We start from the raw sequence: 20,053 nt of genomic DNA, 5'->3' as shown, positions 1-20,053 counted from the left end.
AGGCAATGGCAACCCACTCCAGTACTCTTGCCTGGAAAATCCCATGGACAGAGGAGCCTGATGGGCTGCAGTCCATGGGGTCGCTAAGAGTTGGGCACGATTAAGCGACTTCACTTTCACTTTTCACTTTCATGCACTGGAGAAGGAAATGGCAACCCACTCCAGGGGTCTTGCCTGGAGAATCCCAGGGACAGAGGAGCCTGGTGGGCTGCCATCTATGGGGTCGCACAGAGTCAGACACGACTGAAGCGACTTAGCAGCAGCAGCAGGTGAACAGCAGTGGATTACAGGAGACACCAGTGCATGCTTTGTAGGACAGGGTGGCATACTGGCTTGTCAACCCATGCTCTATTAAAATAGAATATTCTCTGATATTGTCAAGAAAAGGTACTCCTAGTTGAAGTAAAATACCACTTAATTTTAAATAAATAGGGTACAGCAAAATAAATATTTTGTTCAAATCAAATTTTTTAATTTAAATCATGTATTAAAAACCTAGATAACCTCCTATGAATCTCTCACACAACTGGTTTTATTATTTATATGATTGACTTTTTTTTTTTTTTAATCAATGATCCTCAAAATTGAGCACCTTCCATTCCATTTGACAGAGGTGAGCTGTCTGGCATATTGCTTCGAGCACTTCTGGTACCTGATTTTCCGTCACTGTTTGCAGTCTTAGATAAACCATATGGCATGTTAGACGAAAGAGTAGATTTTAAAGGAGGTCGTCCCCGTTTTGACTTCTGCCTCTCCTCATCCCTCTTTTCATCCTTTTCACTGTCTTCTTTGTTCTAGGTTACAACAATAAAATGTATGAGAAACAGTACCTTTATGGAAAATAAATACGCTACTTTGCCAAGGAAAACTGTAACTCAAAAAGGTTAGTTGTTACATCAACACCTAATCTGTAGTTACGGAAAAATTAAAAGCAAATAGTTTTCTAATGTTTTGTACTTAAATGAGTATGATGTTCTACAACAAGGTAACACTGCAATTATATTGTGAAGGTCAGAGGCAGCACATAAGAGGGCTATATACTACGCAGCTCTCCCCTTGTCTCGCACTACTTCCTTCCTGAGAAAAAGAAAAGATATGTCATCATCACTACAGCAAAGGCTGAAAATTGAGGGTGTGGATGAGAATAGAACATATAGCCAATGTATGCTTTAAAACTTAGTATTAGCTTCCAGCATTTAAAAATCAGATTTTACTTTTTAAAAAATATAGTTGTCTTGAGAGACAAAAAAAGTTCTAAAATCTGGCAAGCCTGAAGTCTGCCTCCCACAGCATAGTGTTAGTTCCATCCGCTCCAGATGAGGGACATCACCTCTTTGTTACTCTCAGTCCTACTTCACCACTCTCCTGGAGAGCCTCGTAAGCCTTTGCATTTGAAGCCTGTGCCCCAAGGGAAGCTGGTTTTTACCTTTCCCGAAATAGTGCAGAAATGTGTTCACATTTTTTACTTTTTAGCTTCTGGGACATAAGGGGAAAAGTCACAATTACTTTGAAAGACTCAACATGACTATATGAGAAAATAAGTTTTATAAAAAACACAGTAGTAATACAATATGAACAACTCCTGTTATCTAAAGGATATGGCACCTGTATACATACTTTAGCTTTTTTCTTCTGTTTTTTCTTTGGTCCACCTTTGTCCAATGGCCAGATTATCCTGTCAGCCTTTACCCATTCATCATACCTTAAAATAAAGAATATATTTTAAAATTCACAAGAACACCTTATTTGAAATGTAGTCACCAAGTACAAACAACACTGAGACAGACTGCAGAGGGCTGAGTTCTATGTCGACAGAAGGTGACGGGCACAGGGGCCAACTTGCTGGTAGTGTGTGCCAGGTGCTGCAGCAGGTGTTTTGGGTACCCACCACCAACAGGGCACAGTGAGAGAATTTCTCAGGACAGACAGGTTTAAGGGGGAGAGGAGGGTAGGCAAACTAAAGAGATTCACGGCTGTTTGAACTGCCTTTTTTCCCACAACTCCCACTCATCTGAGCTTAATTAAATAAGCTGATTCTGCACTGGAATTCATTCTAGTAACCAAATAATGCAAAACAAGTGAGATAAATTCAAACTTGTAGTATGATGAGTTCTAGATTATTTTATGAACTCCTTTTCAACTCTTTTCCTCCCAGAACTCTCTCTAGCCTCCAGTATTTCTAATAAAATTTTATTCTGAACTGTACACCTCTAAAACTGAAATTTCTTTTAGAGGTATTTTAAGTTTATTCTGAAAACTCATTTTCCCCTTTCCCATAATACTGACATAACTTCTAGATTTTAATATAGCCAGTCCAAGTTACTAATCAGGGGCAAATAAGAAATTAAACCTCCCACAACTAAACAATAGCTTTTACATTATAAGTATATATTTATAGATCTATCTATGATTTATATGTTTAATGTGCATTTATAGGTATTTATAGAGATGAACCAAAATCTAAAATCTGAACATTTTAGCTAAAAAAAAAAAAGAAAAGAAAAAAACTACAGGCAGTCCTTGCTTTGAACTGCACCCTGGTGATGCAAACCACACCTTCACTTTGTAACCCAATCACCGTTCACCGATGCGAAAGAAGGACCCTGTTCCAACCGGCACAAGTTCAGCTGACCCAGTACCATGACTCTACACTATGGTTTAAACATGATCTTCTCATGCATTATCCCAGTATCTAGCAGGGTGGAAGGCCAACGAAAAACTATTAACCATGTGAATTCCAGCTGGGTAGGAAAATAACCAGTTAGAACAAACATGATCATATAATAAAATGACTGTTAAGGGTCATACAGTAAAAAATTAAAGAGATGAAAAGAGAAGGATGCTAGGAGGGGGATAGTCTAGAAAACAGAACATACACACTGATGGCAAGTAAAAGCAGATGGTTGTGAACTAAGTAGACTCTGAGGAAAAAAGAAGGCTACATCGGGCTGCACATGCAAAGCAGGGAGGTTTGTTAAGGTTGTCAAGTGTAGTCTTTAGCCCTGAATTCAATACATAAAAAACTACTGAGAGATGGACAAGAAAGTTTGTTTTTAGTGTTGGCAGAAATGTGAAGGGTACAGAAGCTGATCTGAGAAAAAAGAAAAGAAATTTTAAATTTTTTAAAAAAGTTTTACTTTTAAAAATTTTTATTTTTAATTGGAGACTAATTACTTTATAATATTGTGGTGGTTTTTGCCATACAGCAACGTGAATCAGTCACAGGTGTACATGTGTCCCCCCATCCTGAACCTCTCTGCCACCTCCCTTCCCCCCATCCCATCCCTTTGGGTCATCTCAGTGCACCAGCTTTGAGTGCCCTGTTTCATGCATCGAACTTGGACTGGTCATCTATTTCACATATGGTAATATACATGTTTCAATGCTATTCTTTCAAGTCATCCCATCCTCACCTTCTCCCAGAGTACAAAAGTCTGTTCTTTACATCTGTGTCTTTTTTGCTGTCCTGAACATAGGGCCATTGTTACCATCTTTCTAAATTCCATATATATGTGTTAATATGCTGAATTGGTGTTTTTCTTTCTGACTTACTTCACTCTGTGTAATAGGCTCCAGTTTCATCCATCTCATTAGAACTGACTCACATGCGTTCTTTTTAATGGCTGAGTAATATTTCATCGTGTACATGTACCACAACTTCCTGATCCATTCGTCTGCCGATGAACATCTAGGTTGCTTCCATGTCCTGGCTATTGTAAACAGTGCTGCGATGAACACTGGGGTACATGTGTCTTTCAATTCTGGTTTCCTTGGTGTGTATGGCCAGCAGTAGGATTGCTGGGTCATAAGGCAGTTCCATTTCCAGTTTTTAAAGGAATCTCCACACTGTTCTCCGTAGTGGCTGTGCTAGTTTGCATTCCCACCTACAGTTTAAGAGGGTTCCCTTTTCTCCACACCCTCTCCAGCATTTATTGTTTGTAGACTGTTTGATAGCAGTCATTCTGACTGGAGTGAGATGGTACCTCATTGTGGTTTTGACTTGCAAGAAATTGTAAAGTTTTATATGCTATTCATTCAATCCATATTCTTTTTAAAATGATGTGAGAGGACAGAAACCAAACATGCCCCCACTAAAGAATAAGTTAATGTTTGCTGAGCACTTAACTAAGTGCCAGGCACTAACTATATAAACTTTCATGTTAATATAATTATCACTACTTCTCAGAAAATCCCTATAAAGTAGATGCTCTGTATTTCCCAACTCAGAGATGAGGAAACTGAGTATGTAGGGAAATTCTGGAACACCTGGGCTCCAAGCAACTACAGGGCCCGCAGATACAGTGAACACATAAGACTTCCCAACGAACAGAGAGAAAAGTAGTCTCTGACATCCAGCAACTGGCCTGGTACTATTAGCTGGGACTTGCTGTTGCTACAGAGCCGTCCTGGCCCTCACAGCGAGGGTGTGTTATTCTCCTGTTGCACATAAACAATTTCACAGAACATCAATATCAGACGGGTCTGTTCCATGACCATGATGGATTAAGACAAAAAAAAGACCACTTCCTAGTTGTGTCTCAACACAAAAAATAACAGGAACACTGTCCAAGCCACAGAAATGACCAAACATCCTTTCTACCCCGAGTGACTGCTACTGCTTTACCAATGACAGCATTGTGGTGGTGGTGGCAGTATGGGGGTGGTTTAGTCGCTAAACTGTGTCCAAGTCTTGCAACCCCCATGGACTATAGCCCGCCAGGTTCCTCTGTCCATAATTTTCCAAGCAAGAATACTGGAATGGGTTGCCATTTCCTTCTCCAGGGGATCTTCCTGGCCCAGGAATCAAACCTGCATCTCCTGTGTCTCCTGCACTGCAGACGGATTCTTTACCCACTGAGCCATTGCGGAGAAGTCCAAAGATAGCATTAACCTTGGTCTAGTCTTCCCTTCTTACAGGTAAGATTAAGATAACCAATCAGAATTGTCCCCTGCTTCTTGACAGCATCCAGTCTAGAGCAATGCCCTATTTCCTAAACCCTCCCAAACTCACCTAACAGAAGCTCAGATCTAAGTCTTATCTAACATTCTTATTTATTAATTTTCCAATTCGGACCTATTACAGTGCTTGATATAGGCTTGATTTCTAATAAATTTAATAAACAAGTAAACAAGCAAAACCACTTGTGATGTTGGGAGCCATGGGTCTAGCTCCCTAAAGGATGTTTCCACAGAATCCTGAGTTGTTGCTACTCCCAAAGGTGGCACCCTGAGCTTTCATGACCCACCCTCTAACTGACATGCCACATGGTTCCCTAAGTTAGGTGTCCTCCCTTACTGCAAATGAGTAGCAAACCCAGCTTGTTCAGGTACAGATGTGATCCTGGTGATCTCTGGCTGGAAGTATTGACATGGGAAGTGAAATAGTAGGAATGTTCAAAGTCCTGGAAAAATCAAATGCAAGGTGTGCTGTGTAAGTGCATATATACTATTTGCTTTAGTTCTTCAAAACATTAAAAATGATCTTTCTGAACCAAAAACAAATTTCAAAATAGGAAAATACATTTCTTGTTTACCTGACATTCCATCCATAGTAATGTACCAAGTATAAAACTTCTCCATCATCAATTTCAGTGCTTTTAATACTGGCTTCATAGATCTTCTGCGTTTTCCCTCGTCCATATTTTACTTTCACTTTGGTGCCTGTTAGGCAGGGTTCTGTGTCTTCCTCATCTTCCTCCCCTTCAGAGTCACATTTGCTTTCAGTTTCTTCCCTGCAGTAAGTTATAACACTGATAATGCTACTGATAACTTAATGGAAAACAAAATAATATATGCTAAAAGAATCCAACATGTAGAAGAGTCACAACCTAATTATTACCTTCATAACCTGTCAGTGGAGGAGGAGAAGAAGGAGGAGAAGGAGAAGATTTTCATAGACTACTTAGTAAGGAACTGATTTATTATGAAAAGGTGCACTGTACCAAAAGTAAATCCGTACTTCTTAAAGGCAAGTCAGTCATCACAGTTAATGGTGATATGGAATCAAATAAATCACTTTTGATAAAGCAAAATTAGAACAACATGCTTTGAAGAAGTCTTTAGGATTCAAGTGCCACCTTATATGTGAAAATGACCTAAAGACAGTGTTTAACTTTCTGCAACTGAAGTGTCTTAAGTCTACCTGACTACTACTTTTTGCTCAATTCAGAGTGGTTCTTAACCCAGACTTTTTTGGTGGGAAAAATAATGAACAAGGGCTAACTACCTTAGTAACTTTTTTAAACTAGTTTATATTTTAAAGGTTTCCCCACCCTCATGAAGACACAAAAGACATCTGGGTATCAGGTCTCTTGTTATCACTGTGGGATAGCACCAGAAGAACAAAGGTTTCACATATCTTACATTGGTTCCTATTTGTTCTTACACATCTCCCATCAGCTTTTGTTTTGATAATCATATATAAAGGAGATTCACATAGGGAGATCCAAGTATTTTTAATATTTTAAAACAAACATTCTTTATTAGCCCAGCAAAAATTCAGAACAGATTTGCATCAAAGATCATTCTAGTGTCACAAGAGTTTTAAAAACCTTAAGACGAGGTACTATCTTCTGTCATAAACATAGGGCATTATTTTAGGGACCACTGGGGGACCCAACATGAAGAAACTTTGACAACTCATTAGCAGTGGGAATGTTTTCTTTACAAGGGCACCTTCTAATTATATTCTGAGAAGGTAATTTCAAAACACCATGGAAAACTACTTAAAACAGAAGTCTCTATAGATTAAAAAAAAAAGTCTATTTCCAGGATTCCTGCTATTAAATGAGAATACAGACTGTATATTCAGTTTTTGTAATAAAAGGAAATATCATCCTTCATATTCAAGTCTGTGAAACTTTATGTCTCTAAAATAAATATTCTATTTACATATCAATTATAAAGGCTTTTTAAAGCACATGGTGTGTATGTATGTGTGTGTGTGTATATATATATATATAGTGTGTATTACATAAATACTATAAAACATACACATTTTGATGGTTATTTTTAACAAATCTTCAAACTATCGTTAGGCTTTACTTTTTAAATAGTCTACCTTACCCTATTAATTTACTGTCCAAATATCTGAATTAATACACTCATATCATTATATTCAACTCCAATTATTTCCTCCTACTTTCCCTAATCTTAATCGTATTTCACTACAGAACTTTCTTTATTCACTATTCTAATTCACATGTGACTGTGAATATTCCTGTACCTATATTTACGCTGAATCATAAAATTACCTCTCCCACTCACTAATCATTACTATTTTTGCAGTTATTTTTTTAACGGTTAATTTTCAGATGGGTGTCAGCCACTAGTTGGAAACAGCAGGCCAGTTTTCTCAATTCTGCCTAATCACTCAAATTTCTAGAAAATTTAGCACTGAAAAATAACTGTGGAGGAGAGCTTCTACACAAGTAAGTGTGTTATGCTGTTGCTGAGTTAAAATTCATTTTTTAGTAGTGTCTAAAAATTAGTAAATCCATTTGACAATAAAGGAATGGCCACCAAACATAGTTGGACATTACCATGATCTAGCCGGACTGCCTAATCTCTGGTTATTTTTAAGTCAATTCAGTCCATACGTGTATAATGCATGAAGAAAAAAAAAAACAGTTTTCACTCAACAACAAACAGGATGAACATTAAAAAGGCAAAATTTAATGTGATGTGGGGCAAGAATGAATTTTCCAAGCTAGAATCAGGGGTGCATGCCACTTACTCTAATACAGTAACTTGGAAAAGAAAACTGTCTTAGATAAAGCTAACACACAGAAACATCTGCTAGTACTGTGCACCCACGTGTTTGTTAGCTTTCCCACATTGTACCTTTTTTAAAATGGCATTTTTGCTGTCGCTGTTTCCTCTTGTCCACTTCCTCCATTTTTCTCCAGCTCCCTTCCCTGCTGTCAACTGCAGGGCCTTTCTTTTGACTGGGTGGCGCAGCCTTCTTTGAGGCCACTGTTTAGGGCACAAGCGCTATTAAAATGGTGCGACCAGTATATTCTCCAACTCCGAAAGGCGACACACATCATCTTCACAATGTGTCTCACCTTCATCAGACAAGAGGAATGGAAGTCCCAATAAGAAAGCATTCCCTCAAACCTGAACCTCTAAGCAGGAGCAGAGCACTGCTGTTACCCCAGACAGGTGTTTCTGGAGAATAAACATAAGATAATGTACCTCTCTTGGCTTTTCTCTTCCTCTTCCTCTGAGTCTTTGTCAGAATCCTCCTGCTTTCTAATTTTCTTCTCCTTTTGCTTTGGTGTATTTTTTCTCCCCAGTAGTAGTTCGTTTTCCTTCTTCTCCGCAGTTTCATAGTCATCATCGACATCCTTATTTTCTGTATCATTATCTCTTAATTTGTCTTCCGTTTTTTCTTCTTCAATTTCCTTTTTAATAGAATTTGCATCTCGAGCAATTCTCCTTCGTCCCTAGTAGAGAGGATGAAAACTTTAAAGTAACTCACTACAAAGGGGGAAAAAACATAGAAAAATGTTATCTTTTTCTTAAACCATCATGGCAATGACTAGTCTTCTTTCTAGCTTGAGATGTGATACTGATAACCCGTCAGCTCCAGTGTACTTTTTGCTTCCTCTCAAAGTAAATAAATCAACCCATGTAAATTACTTACGTCCAAATCTATTATGTCCCCTGGCTACATACTACATGAAAAATAAAATTTTTTTCCTGTGTTCACTATATTATCTCATTTTAATATTTCTTGACTACAATAAAAGTTTTTAAAGAATTATCTAAGTGTCAATGATATAAGTTAATAATAAGGAAAATAATCAGTCCCTTAATTTTCTGGAAGTTCTTTCATCTCTAACTCTATTGTTTACTAAGATAAAATTCACATTATCACTGTATTTCAATGTAACTACATTTTATTACATTTTAAAAGAACTGAATTGTACTAATGGCCAAAAAGTGAGCTGATTTCTTTGAATCTGGAGAGCTCACTAGGCCAGTAGTAACTTGTTACAACCTCAGCAACTGTTATCCATTCTCTTGTTGCATGCTCAACTGACCAGGAAACTGTTGAGCCATTTCATTATCTCCTGAATTCTCCTTCCAGTCAACTTCTGCACACTGGCAGAATTCCCCCCTACTTGAAATAAACTGAGGATTAAAGGGAAAAAAAGAGCCAACAACTCTGGGAGCACTAGAATACTTTACAATTATTATCTCAGTATAACAAATGTTTTGCCTAGTTCCTGACTATGTACTATTTAAACATCAACAGTAGTGGGGGAAAAAAGAACTTAAATTTAAGTTCCATGAGGGCAGGGTCTTTGTCACACTCACATCTATAACCTCAGATCTAAACAGTGCCTGGCACATGTGCAGGTACTCTTTAAGAATTTGTAGGTAAATGAATGAAAGCATCTGTTATCCATAAAATTTTAAATTTGTATAACTTGTACCTTTGTCCCAGAAATCTCATTTTTAGAAGTCTGTATTCAGATGAATAAGGAGGACATTTTTACAAGTCTCTATATTTAGATAAATTTGGAGGACATTTTTACAAGTATATTTACTGCAGTACTTTCTGTAATCATAAAAAATTGGGAGAAAATCTTGAGGAAGGTAAATTTATGGTACATCCATACTATGCAATACTCTGCAGATGTTTTACATAAGATGAGGAAGCCCTTTATATAATGAGAAGCAAGTATGTCCACAATACATACAATGGGGTATTATTCAGTCTTAAAAAGGAAGGAAATTCTAATCCATACATGGATGAACCTTGAAGATCTTCTGCTGAATGAAATAAACCAGTCACAAAAGGACAAATACTATCTAATTCCACTTATATGAGATATCCAGAGTAGTCAAATTCATAGCGACATAAAGTAGACTGGTGGTTGCCAGAGGCTGGGGAAGAGAAGAATGAGGAGTTACTGTTCAACAGGCAGAGTTTCAGTTTTCCAAGATGAAAAAAATTCTGGAGATAGATGATGGTGATGGTCATAAAACAATATGAATGTAGTTAATGCCACTGAACTGTGCATGTAAAAATGGTTAAGATGACAAATGTCATGTTTCTTTACCATAATCTTTAAAAATTAAGAAAAGAAACAAAGCACTCTGGAGGTTTCATGAAATTCACTATAAAGTGCCACTTACTAAGTAAAATGAACAGTTTTAAAAAATGGTTTCTGAGCAAATAAAAGAGATGACTTCACCTTGTCTTTTAATAAGATGTATTATTACAATAACTGAACTCCTTTTACAATGTGGTAAATTTTTTTTTCTACTTCTAAAATTTGATAAAACCTACTGTGTAGACATCATCAGACAATGATCAAAACAGTGGGTGACAACTCCTGACTTGAATTATATATTAGTGGAGAGGAAGAGCAGAGTTAGAAGATAAAACCAGGATGCATGTGACTAGGAAAGAAGGCAGGGCATGAAAAACTGCCCCAAGAGCTGTACAGTGTGTTGTGGAGTAAGTAAAGAGAAAGCAAAGATCCCACCTGGCTGAGGACACAGGTATTATAAACAGGAGATTCATTCACTCAACCATCTAGAAAGTCCTTAATATGTGCAAGGCACTATTCTAGATGCCTGGGATCTCTGAATGAATGGAGTAACACTAATTTCTGCCGTTGTGGAGTGTGATTCTAGCTCAGAGTGTGGTAAAAGAACAATAAATAATAAACAGAATAAATAAGTAAATAAGACAGAGCAACATTAGAGGGACTGAACAGGACAGGGGCTTCCCAGGTGGCTCAGTGGTAAAAGAATACACCTGTCGAAGGAGGAGATGCTGGTTCGATCCCTGGGTTGGGAAGATACCCTGGAGGAGGAAATGGCAACCCGATCCAGTATTCTTGCCTGGAGAATCCCACGGACGGAGGAGCCTGGTAGACCTACAGTCTATGAGATCACAAAGAGTTGGACACCCAGGATTTGCTTCAGTGACCTGACACGTTAGCAAAAGACTCGAAGGAAGTGAGTATTTGAGACTGACCTCACTTGAGAATCGCTTGAACAGATATAAATAGAGAACAAGAAATAATATGTGATATATTTAGACAAAGGGAGTGAAGCTAGCTTGGCTGAAGCATAACTAAATACTACAAAATAAACTATGTTCATAGGAGTATTTTTGTATATATCTGAAACTGCCCATATTAAAAAGACTAAAATAACGCTTAAAAAAACTGGATAAAATTAGTATTAAGTACTCACCCTTGGAGATTTTAATTCTACTTCTTCTCTTTCACTTTCACTGTTTGAATCAATATTTTCCTCAGGTTCACTCTTCACTTCTACTAAAGGCATTTCTTGATCTACTTTTGGAGCCTCCTCTTCCATGGATTCTTCTAAGTCTTTTTTTTCCTCTTTTACTTTTGGTTCATGGTGGTGAATAGTTCTGAACTGAATATTTGCAGAACGGCAGTACTCCTCAAAACCATAGAGATACCTAAACAAATGACATTTCATTTTAAGAAATCTTAGTCATTATATTTAATTTGATTACTATACATTAAATAAATATTTTTTGAAAAGTAAAACACAAGCCTTTTAATACAAAGTACTTTTCCTGTTACTGGTTTCTTGGCGTTTTATTTAGGATAGCAGAAATACTGACCAGAAAATAAAATTTCTTTCCTGAAAAATCTGAGCTTGTGATAATGGAACACAGCTATCATAGTTTTAATATGAAGGCTGTTCACTATAAGATACAATTCTAGAACATGTAATTTCAGACAATTAGAGATACTGCCTGTATCTCCAATTTTAAAAACAAAATCCAAACATGAAAAACAGAGTAAAGTAGACTTGTTGCATTGAAGTAACTTTCAATCACAGTATCCACTAACCTAAACCTTTTTATGTACTTTCTCTAACTTTAATGTTCTTTGACTGATGTGTTCTTACTTAACTGTTAACAAATTAAATGGAAAATATTCCTTGTAATTATGTATTCTTTGATGAATAAACTATACTACTTACTTTCTATAAGCAGTTTTTACATTGTAGGAAGCAGCTGAATTCAAAATAGGAATGCCAAGGTCCATATAAATTTGCTTCCATACAGCACCACTATCAATCTGGAAAATTAAGTTTTTATTTGTTAACGTTTGCAAAGGGAAATGATCTTTATACTAATATTCTATGTTCATTAAGAAAATGTGTTTATTACCTAAAGTACATATAACAGTGCAACGCTAGACAATTTTGATTTTTATTACAGTCTTACTTACATTGTCACATCCACCTTGATGATAAACCAGTCTGAAGAGCTTGAAGAGGTTGAGATCTTTATAGCCCAAAACAGGTGGTTTGTTGATTGGAGTACCTTTTTAATATTCAAGAGCCGAAATACAATGTTAATTTCAATGGAAAATACTAAGTTGAAAACAAAGCTTATCAATTTCTAATTTCCCAAATATCATTAATCAGAGGCATATATTTTAAAGATGCTCAAATTATGTAAGACAACACAAAATATTCTCTATATTCTTTATACAGCACTGTGGTGATCTTTAGATTTATTATACTTCCAGAACTAGTAAAATCACCTAACTGCCACTGAATTTGGATAAAACTGAATCAAACCTTGGGCCTGCAAGGTGTAGCCAATAATGCTGCTGCTTCAAGAAGCCTGGGCAAAAACACACACAATGAAAAGGGCACATTTTAGGCCATGGTTTCATTTTAGTGCTTTAACACAAATGTTAAGACTGTTGGTAGTAATCTGAAGGATCACTTCTGAAGGCCACAAAATGTCTACGACCAACGTATCTGAGGATTTCCAAGGACTGATGTAATGTCACCAACTATGATTTATAAAGGCTCTATTTCTTCTAACTTTATTAGAAATCCTACTCTATTTAGATAGAAGCTAATCCATTATGTTTAATTTGTTGAGACCAAGGGTCAGACTAGATTACTTGCCATAAAAACAGCATTCATTAGTAAATAATGGGTATGTAGATTTACATTATGACTGCTCACTTTCTGTTACTCAATTATTACTATAATATTTTCTGGTTTTATAAGTCTCAAGGAGATAAAATTTAACTATATCACAACTACTTTTCCTCTACATTTGTACTCAAAATAGGTATCAGTAGTTATAGTATCTATTTGTACTCAAAATAGATACTAGTAGTACTAACAGTAGTAGTAGTAATAAAGTAGATGTCTTTATTCCCAATACTTAGTTATTATTATTAGCTATAACTGATTCTTAGGCTTGAAATACAAATCCATATACCCACGCTTTAAGCGAAAATGATACATAAACATAGAACATAAAACAGTAAAAAAAAAAACATCTACCTTTTGGGTTGGGGGGAGACACAATGCTGCACTAGTTCCCAGATCAGGGATTGAACTTGGGCCCATGACAGCAAAAGCACCATGTCCTAAACACTGGACTGTCAGGGAATTCCTAGAAATGTCTGTTTTAAAACAATAAGCATGAAAATACCTCTGTCTTCCATAAACTTATAAAGCTGTTGGAGGAAGTTGTCCCTCTCTTCAGGATCAGGTTCCTCCTCAGGCTGCAAAGGTAAAAGACAATAAATGTATAGAACAAATAGAAGGAGGATATACTGCCCTCTTTTTCTTTTTGTAAACCCCCAATTTTACTGAACCCAGAAAATATGAATTTTTTTAAAAATCCTATGTCAGATTTTAATTCATACTTTGATACAGCTAGTTTGATGCAACCGTCAAGAAACACAGTCTCTACTCTTTACTCAATCTACCACTTGAAACTTCCCTTCAATTCTCACCATGGGGACTAAGGTTAGCCATGCGGAAAAGGTTCTGGAATGGGGTGAGAATGTTTTTACCTCATTTGTTGTTTTTTAAAAAAATCCTCAAAATACCATGTGTTCCGAGTGAATATATTGATAGATGAGCATAATAATTACAAACATGTTACTTTGAAGTAATCCACATACATTAACCTTTGTTACTGTTGAATGAATATAAACTAGAGGCAGAAAAGTCACATGGCAAAGTTATTTGTTTGGATTGCACAATGTTTTAGAGAAACTTAAATGAGCCACACAAATTTTATTTTGTCTCAGACTCCACGAGTCCCTCTTGCTTCACAGTAGCCTGCTTTTCTCATTTGTCTTTCATGCACGGCTTCTGTAGTTGACTTTGCAACCCTTTAAAATAGAACAATGAACATTACTTCTTAGGGACAGAAACTAAATACACACTAAAATTTAGCTCTATGGAAAAAAAAAAAACTAATGGAAACATTCATGCAGAAACAACTATTCCTACAAATACCTATTTGTTTGTTGTTTTACTAATTATAGAAACCTAATCATTTCTTCTTATACAGACAAATGGATTATGGATTTTAACAAAATATTTCCCTTTCTGGTAGACTACTTAAAAACTGATATTTGGGAAAATTCTTAAGTTTAACAATACTATGGAGAAACAAAGGAAACATGGATATATATATATTTCTTCCATATACATAATCATAATTTTACTTCAGAGTACCACTATTTTTGTGTTCCAAAAGAATTCAAAGCCATACTCAAAGCAAAGGCAGTGTCAAGCAATAAACATTGAGAGCTCACAAGTTCAGAGAGCAATAAGCTCATTAAAGTCATGTATTTTCAAAAAATTTTGAATAGCTAATATGTAGTTGATTAAAATATATTTTTAAAAATCATGCCATCTAGGTCAATTAAATATGTAATTTTTAAAAAGCATCAGGCAATCAACGGAAAGGGAGTAAGATCTTTTAGTACAATCTTGTTTTTTCTTTTATTACATTAAGAATGATTTCTAACATTGGAGTAGTTTCACTTTAATAAAATATAAGAAACTTAAGTCAAAGTTCTAGTAAGCCTCAAAATTTAGCAGTATACAGACTTTATAATCACTACAGAGTTAACAGAGGTGTTTACTAAATGCTCAAACCAACAGGTGGCAATTTTTCCCCAAGTGAATTAAAAAATTTTGCTTTTGCACTTTTTTTTTTTCAATTTGTTTCTTTCTGGCTGTACTGTTTTTGTTGCTACACAGGCTTTTCTCCAGGTGCAGTGCACGAGCTTCTCACTGCTGTGACTTCTACTGTTGCAGAGCATGGGCTCTAGGGCACACGGGATTCAGTAGTCGTGGCACGTGGGCTCAGTAGTTGGGGCTCCCAAGCTCTAGAGCACAAAACACTCAGTACTTGTGGGGTATGGGCTTAGTTGCTCCACAGTATGTGGGATCTTCCTGGATCAGGGACTGGACTCATGTCTCCTGCAATGGCAGATGGACTCTTCACCACTAAGCACCAGGGAAGCCCCCTTTGCAAGGTTATTGAAACAACTGCCAATGAGTTAACTCAATTGAGTAATCTGGCAGCCTATAAATTATTTCAGATGTGAATTTTAAGGAATTCTGGTAGGGGGAAAAACAAAACAACTTATACCAGACTGGCTCTATGCTTTGCCTGTCCCTCATAATCATAATAGTCTCTCCTCAGACTAATACCTCATTTTTAGTATTTATCATCTTACAGAATTTAAAGAAGACTGTTGTATCCAGTACATGTAAAAAGCAAATCTTTTTTTAAAAAAAGACACTGATTTGAAAACAAAGTTTCTTCTAAAAGCAAGTAAATAAAATGAACCCATCAAATGCAAATTTGACATTCATTAAGTTTTACCAAACATCTGATAAATTTTTAATGCTGAAGAATATAGCTTTATAGATAAAAAGTCAATAATTTAAATTTAAATTCATTGGAATTAAAAGTTAGTGACTATCAAGAGTGCTTTATGTCCATGAGAAACCATGGCCCTAAAACTGCTAAGTACAGAATGCAGTCATCAGGTGTAAAAACAAGATATAAATGAATAAAGAATTTAAGTTAAGTTAAAAGCAACTGCCTGAGAGAAAATTTATTATAAGTAAAATAAATATAAGATGAGGTTATATACAAAGTTTTACATTTATCTGATGGGTCTTTGTAAAAATCAAAATTGCTTAATCTAATAAGTAATTCTTACACAATCACTTTTTTAAAAATTAGCTATCTTGTTAGTCCCCTTAGAGTAAAATTGCATATGGTAGAAAAACAATGTCTCCAACTAGAAGACTCTGCCTTTAAGACTAGAATATTAGGGCTTGTGTTTGCTATCACAGAGTGCTTTCTCTGCTCACAGTACTCTCACACCTACAGGGCCTATCTCCTGGTCAGGAGCCAGAGGGTGCTGCCTCCCTCAAGGGTTTTGGAGTTGGAGTCGTAATAATGGGAGGTGGAGTACAATAGATTGCTGATGAGCCTTCTTTCCTTCATTTAATCAAACATGTGAAGCTAACTGTGCATCCAGTAAAACGTCAGCAACAGAGTTAAGGACATAGAAGAGGCATGAATATGATCATAATTTCCAGGAACTTACAATTTTAGTTACTTGCAATAGACACTACCTGGCATTCCAGGTAGCTGTGTATCTATCTGTGCGCTCACTCAGTTGTGTCCAACTCTCTGTGACCTTTTGGACTGCAGTGCGCCAGGCTACTCTGTCCATGGGATTTTCCAGGCAAGAATACTGGAGCAGGTTGCCATTTCCTCCTCCAGGCATCTTCCCACCCCAGGGATCAGACCATCGTCTCTCACACTGCAGGTGGATTCTTTACTGCTGAGCCATCAGGGAAACCCTAGCTACTATTATTTTATGAAATTTCTAACTTTGAATAGTATGTCTTCAAATACAGCTCAAACATTTTTGATCATGATGAATCACAGACTTCTGCCACAAGTAAAATGAGAAGGCACTTTTGGCCTTCCACTTTGGGGCCTCAAGTCTAGCAGGAGGTGGAGAAATATAAAACCAGTCAATTCAACAAAATGTGACATGTCATGCTATGGTTTGTTAGATGATATACTAGAGAATCAAAATTGGACACTGTGCATAGATATGAGGTTTGAGAGAGCTAAATAAGAATTAGGTCAGAGTTATATTTTTAAAAGTTCTCTGCCAAGAATAAGTTTGATGGATTGGAAGGGAAACGGGAGTTACTGTCACAGTCTGCAATGAGGAGAATCAGTGCCTGAATGAGTCTTGCTGCCTGATGATGGAAAGATGAACCCTCCCCCTGAAAGAAAGAGTAAGAGAGCACGCAGGAGAGTGAGAGGGAAGTGTTGATGCTGAGTTTGTTTGTACTCCTCAAAGTTTCAATGTGTTAAAATACTCAGGAAGTTCCATGAGGTTAAAGACAAGCTGATTTTAGTCAAAATTTTATTATCAATGACTGGCATTTAGTTTTATTTATTATTTTGTGCCCAAAGATTAATTTATTCCATGAGGAATCCCATTTTTATATACTTAGTTTTTAAAAACCCACTTCAATGCAGTACAGAGAATAGACTGGAGCAGGGAAAGCACGGACAGATGTGGGAAGAACAAGCTGCTATTGTGGCAGTCTAGCTAGGTGAAAGAGAAGAGCGGCTTGGACTAGGGTGACAGACTAGAAAGAGGCAAGAGTGAGAAGATTAAGGTGACTTTCATTTATCTAGTTTGAGTAATTAGGTGAATGGTGCTTCCATTCAAATGAATTAGGAACAAACAGGGAAAGGACAGGTTTTGGGGATGAGTGCAGTCTTGCACATACTGAGTCTGAGGACTTACAAAATATGAAGAAATCCTCACTGAAAGTTTAATAGAAATGTCTGGAGCTAAAAAGAGATATAAAAGCCAGAAACTAATATAACATTGCAAAGCAACTATACTCCAATAAAAATTAATTTTAAAAAGGACATGAGACATCACGTGCATTGATGCACATATAGATTTGGAGTCAATACATCATTTAGTTAGGAAGTAAACCAGAAAGGAAAGAATCTGAGCAAACTCCATGAGATAGTGAAGGACCGAGGAGCCTGGCGTGCTGCAGTCCATGGGGTCACAGAGTTGAACGTGACTTAGCAACTGAACAACAATGAACAGCAAAACAAGAAAAAAAAGTAATATCATGTATGTCAGCTGATTTTAGAAGGCAGGCAAGTCAAAGATGCTGAATACTACTAAGGAGTCAAATGAAATCATGATAAAATTTATTGGACTTAGCACAAAAATTTGTTGAACTTGGCACAAAATTTTGTTGGAGGTCACTAGTGACCTCAGTAAAGCTGTTTTAGGTGTGGTAAAGTACAAGAGGCACTACAGGAAAACAGAACAGTGTACAGAACTCTGAGCCATCTGGCCATAAGGTAGCGGGGTTGGTGGAAGGAGTCTGTGCAGTTCCCAGAAGGTTGGAAGAGATGTAAGCATGTTTTAAAAGGCTAATAAGAAGAATACAACAGAAAGGAATAGATAAAAGATGCTGGGAAGAAAAGGGATACATCACAGTCTAAGACAAGGAAGAAGGGAATGAGATCCACAGCATAAAAAGAGGGACTCATCTTACAGAAGAGGACAACATATTATTAACTGTTCATTAAGCAAAGAAGAGCAGGCAGGTATGGTTTAGAGCTGGCTCCCAGTGTGAAGTTCCTAATCTCTTTCCTAAGTGAGCAGAGTAGGGGTAGGGTTGTTGGCATAAAGGAGATAATGATTGTAGAAACTGAGAACTGACTAATGGTGTTGAAGACCCAAGGAAATTTGTTAATGATAAAATTTACAGTTCTATCATTCTTCTCTGTAGGGTACACTTAAATAGAAAATTTTAAAAACCACATATCATGCATGATACATTCATTGTATAGTAAGACACTGTTTCATAATTTCAGAAAACAGTTTAACAACCACTTGCCTATAACAAATTAGTAATTTCTCCCACCCCATTTGAAAAGGTTCACTCATCTTACTTTCAGTCATCAAGCTGTAGCTCGGATGCTATTAAATCTAAGGCTTTAAACTCAGTTATACTACCGTAACTGTAAGACACATTTTTCTATAAATGCATAAAAATGTAGCAGTATCTGTGTGTACAAATGTGCAATCCTCATTAATCTGATTAGGTGATTCTAACTTGGTTAGAGTTTTATACTAGCATTGTGGAAAAAAAGGTTGTGCTAAATACATTAGGTCACTTTTGCTTGCTTGTTTAATAGGCTAAACTTTAGCAAATAAGTTATATTTGAATGCAAGCTAAATTTTCACTTATTTATTAAAAACTGGCTTTATAAGACTCGCTTAGAAATACTTAGTTGACAGCTGAAGTTATTAGATATACCTAAAATAGTAACATTACCTTTAAATTTTTCTATCAACATTTTATTGATTTAACAGTATTTTTCTGAGTTATCAAGCATTTACTATAGGTTTATACCTAAAGTGATCTTGAATGATCACTAACAAATGCCTTTATGGTTTATCTAAAAAAGGCATAAACACACACAAATAACACTTGATTTAAGTACTCAGATTTCCATGAATTAAAAAAATCAGGCACTTATATGATTTTTATAATAACGGAATATAATCCTAGGAATTCAAAGTAACAGTGATTTTAGAAATTCAACAATTGGAAAAATGTGAACCAATACTTCTAAACAAAAAAGAGCATTTTTATAAAAATTCACTAAATTCAAATTTTCATTACTAAGTATGAAAGCAGAGAAGATTTTGGGGAGGTTCCAACATATAAGCCTACCTATAGCAAATCAAAAGGATAAAAGAGCTAAGAGTAGTCAAAGTCAGTCTTCTAAACAATCACCTATTTATTTTATTCTTAGACAACTGTCCTACATTGATCCAAAGTGAATATAAGTTGGGAGTATATGAATACCTGATATCACTGCTTATGTTTACACTGACTTTTCAGTTTCAAAATTCAAAAGGAAATTCAGTAATATCTTTTCTAATATAAAAATGTCTTGACAAAAGACATTTTAGTAATACCCACAAAAATATTCTCCAGAATCTTTTTCAATATAATTATCAATAAGTTAAAGTCATCAATATAGATAGGAACTAACTTCCTATCAGACTCTCAAGCCTCTTCCTACTCAGTAACAATATGAAATATGTATATTATACTCAAATCCTAAACCACTAATGCTCAGAAATTCAAAATAATATTAAGTAAAAAAGAAGCTCCT

General features: G+C 36.1%; 1 protein-coding gene across 5 annotated transcripts in view; it reads right to left on the bottom strand.

The window, feature by feature from the left end:
- ARID4A (AT-rich interaction domain 4A) overlaps positions 1 to 20,053 on the bottom strand; it is a 58,781-nt gene that overhangs the window by 14,654 nt on the left and 24,074 nt on the right. For 3 of the 5 annotated variants that reach the window (XM_012181720.4, XM_012181719.4, XM_012181721.5), the window contains exons 12-19: positions 13,472 to 13,544; positions 12,240 to 12,334; positions 11,989 to 12,086; positions 11,221 to 11,455; positions 8,197 to 8,447; positions 5,535 to 5,732; positions 1,618 to 1,702; positions 593 to 794 (exon numbers count right to left, since the gene is read on the bottom strand). In XM_012181720.4, coding sequence (XP_012037110.2) covers positions 593 to 794; positions 1,618 to 1,702; positions 5,535 to 5,732; positions 8,197 to 8,447; positions 11,221 to 11,455; positions 11,989 to 12,086; positions 12,240 to 12,334; positions 13,472 to 13,544 — 1,237 coding nt within the window. The remainder of the gene's footprint in view (positions 1 to 592; positions 795 to 1,617; positions 1,703 to 5,534; positions 5,733 to 8,196; positions 8,448 to 11,220; positions 11,456 to 11,988; positions 12,087 to 12,239; positions 12,335 to 13,471; positions 13,545 to 20,053) is intronic. The other 2 variants (XM_060418097.1, XM_012181722.4) reach the window with 1 other exon arrangement.

The sequence above is a fragment of the Ovis aries genome, chromosome 7 (assembly GCF_016772045.2).
Source record: "Ovis aries strain OAR_USU_Benz2616 breed Rambouillet chromosome 7, ARS-UI_Ramb_v3.0, whole genome shotgun sequence".
Lineage (NCBI taxonomy): Eukaryota > Metazoa > Chordata > Mammalia > Artiodactyla > Bovidae > Ovis > Ovis aries.
Note: the sequence above shows the minus strand (reverse complement) of the source record. Positions and strands in the feature narration are given on the sequence as shown.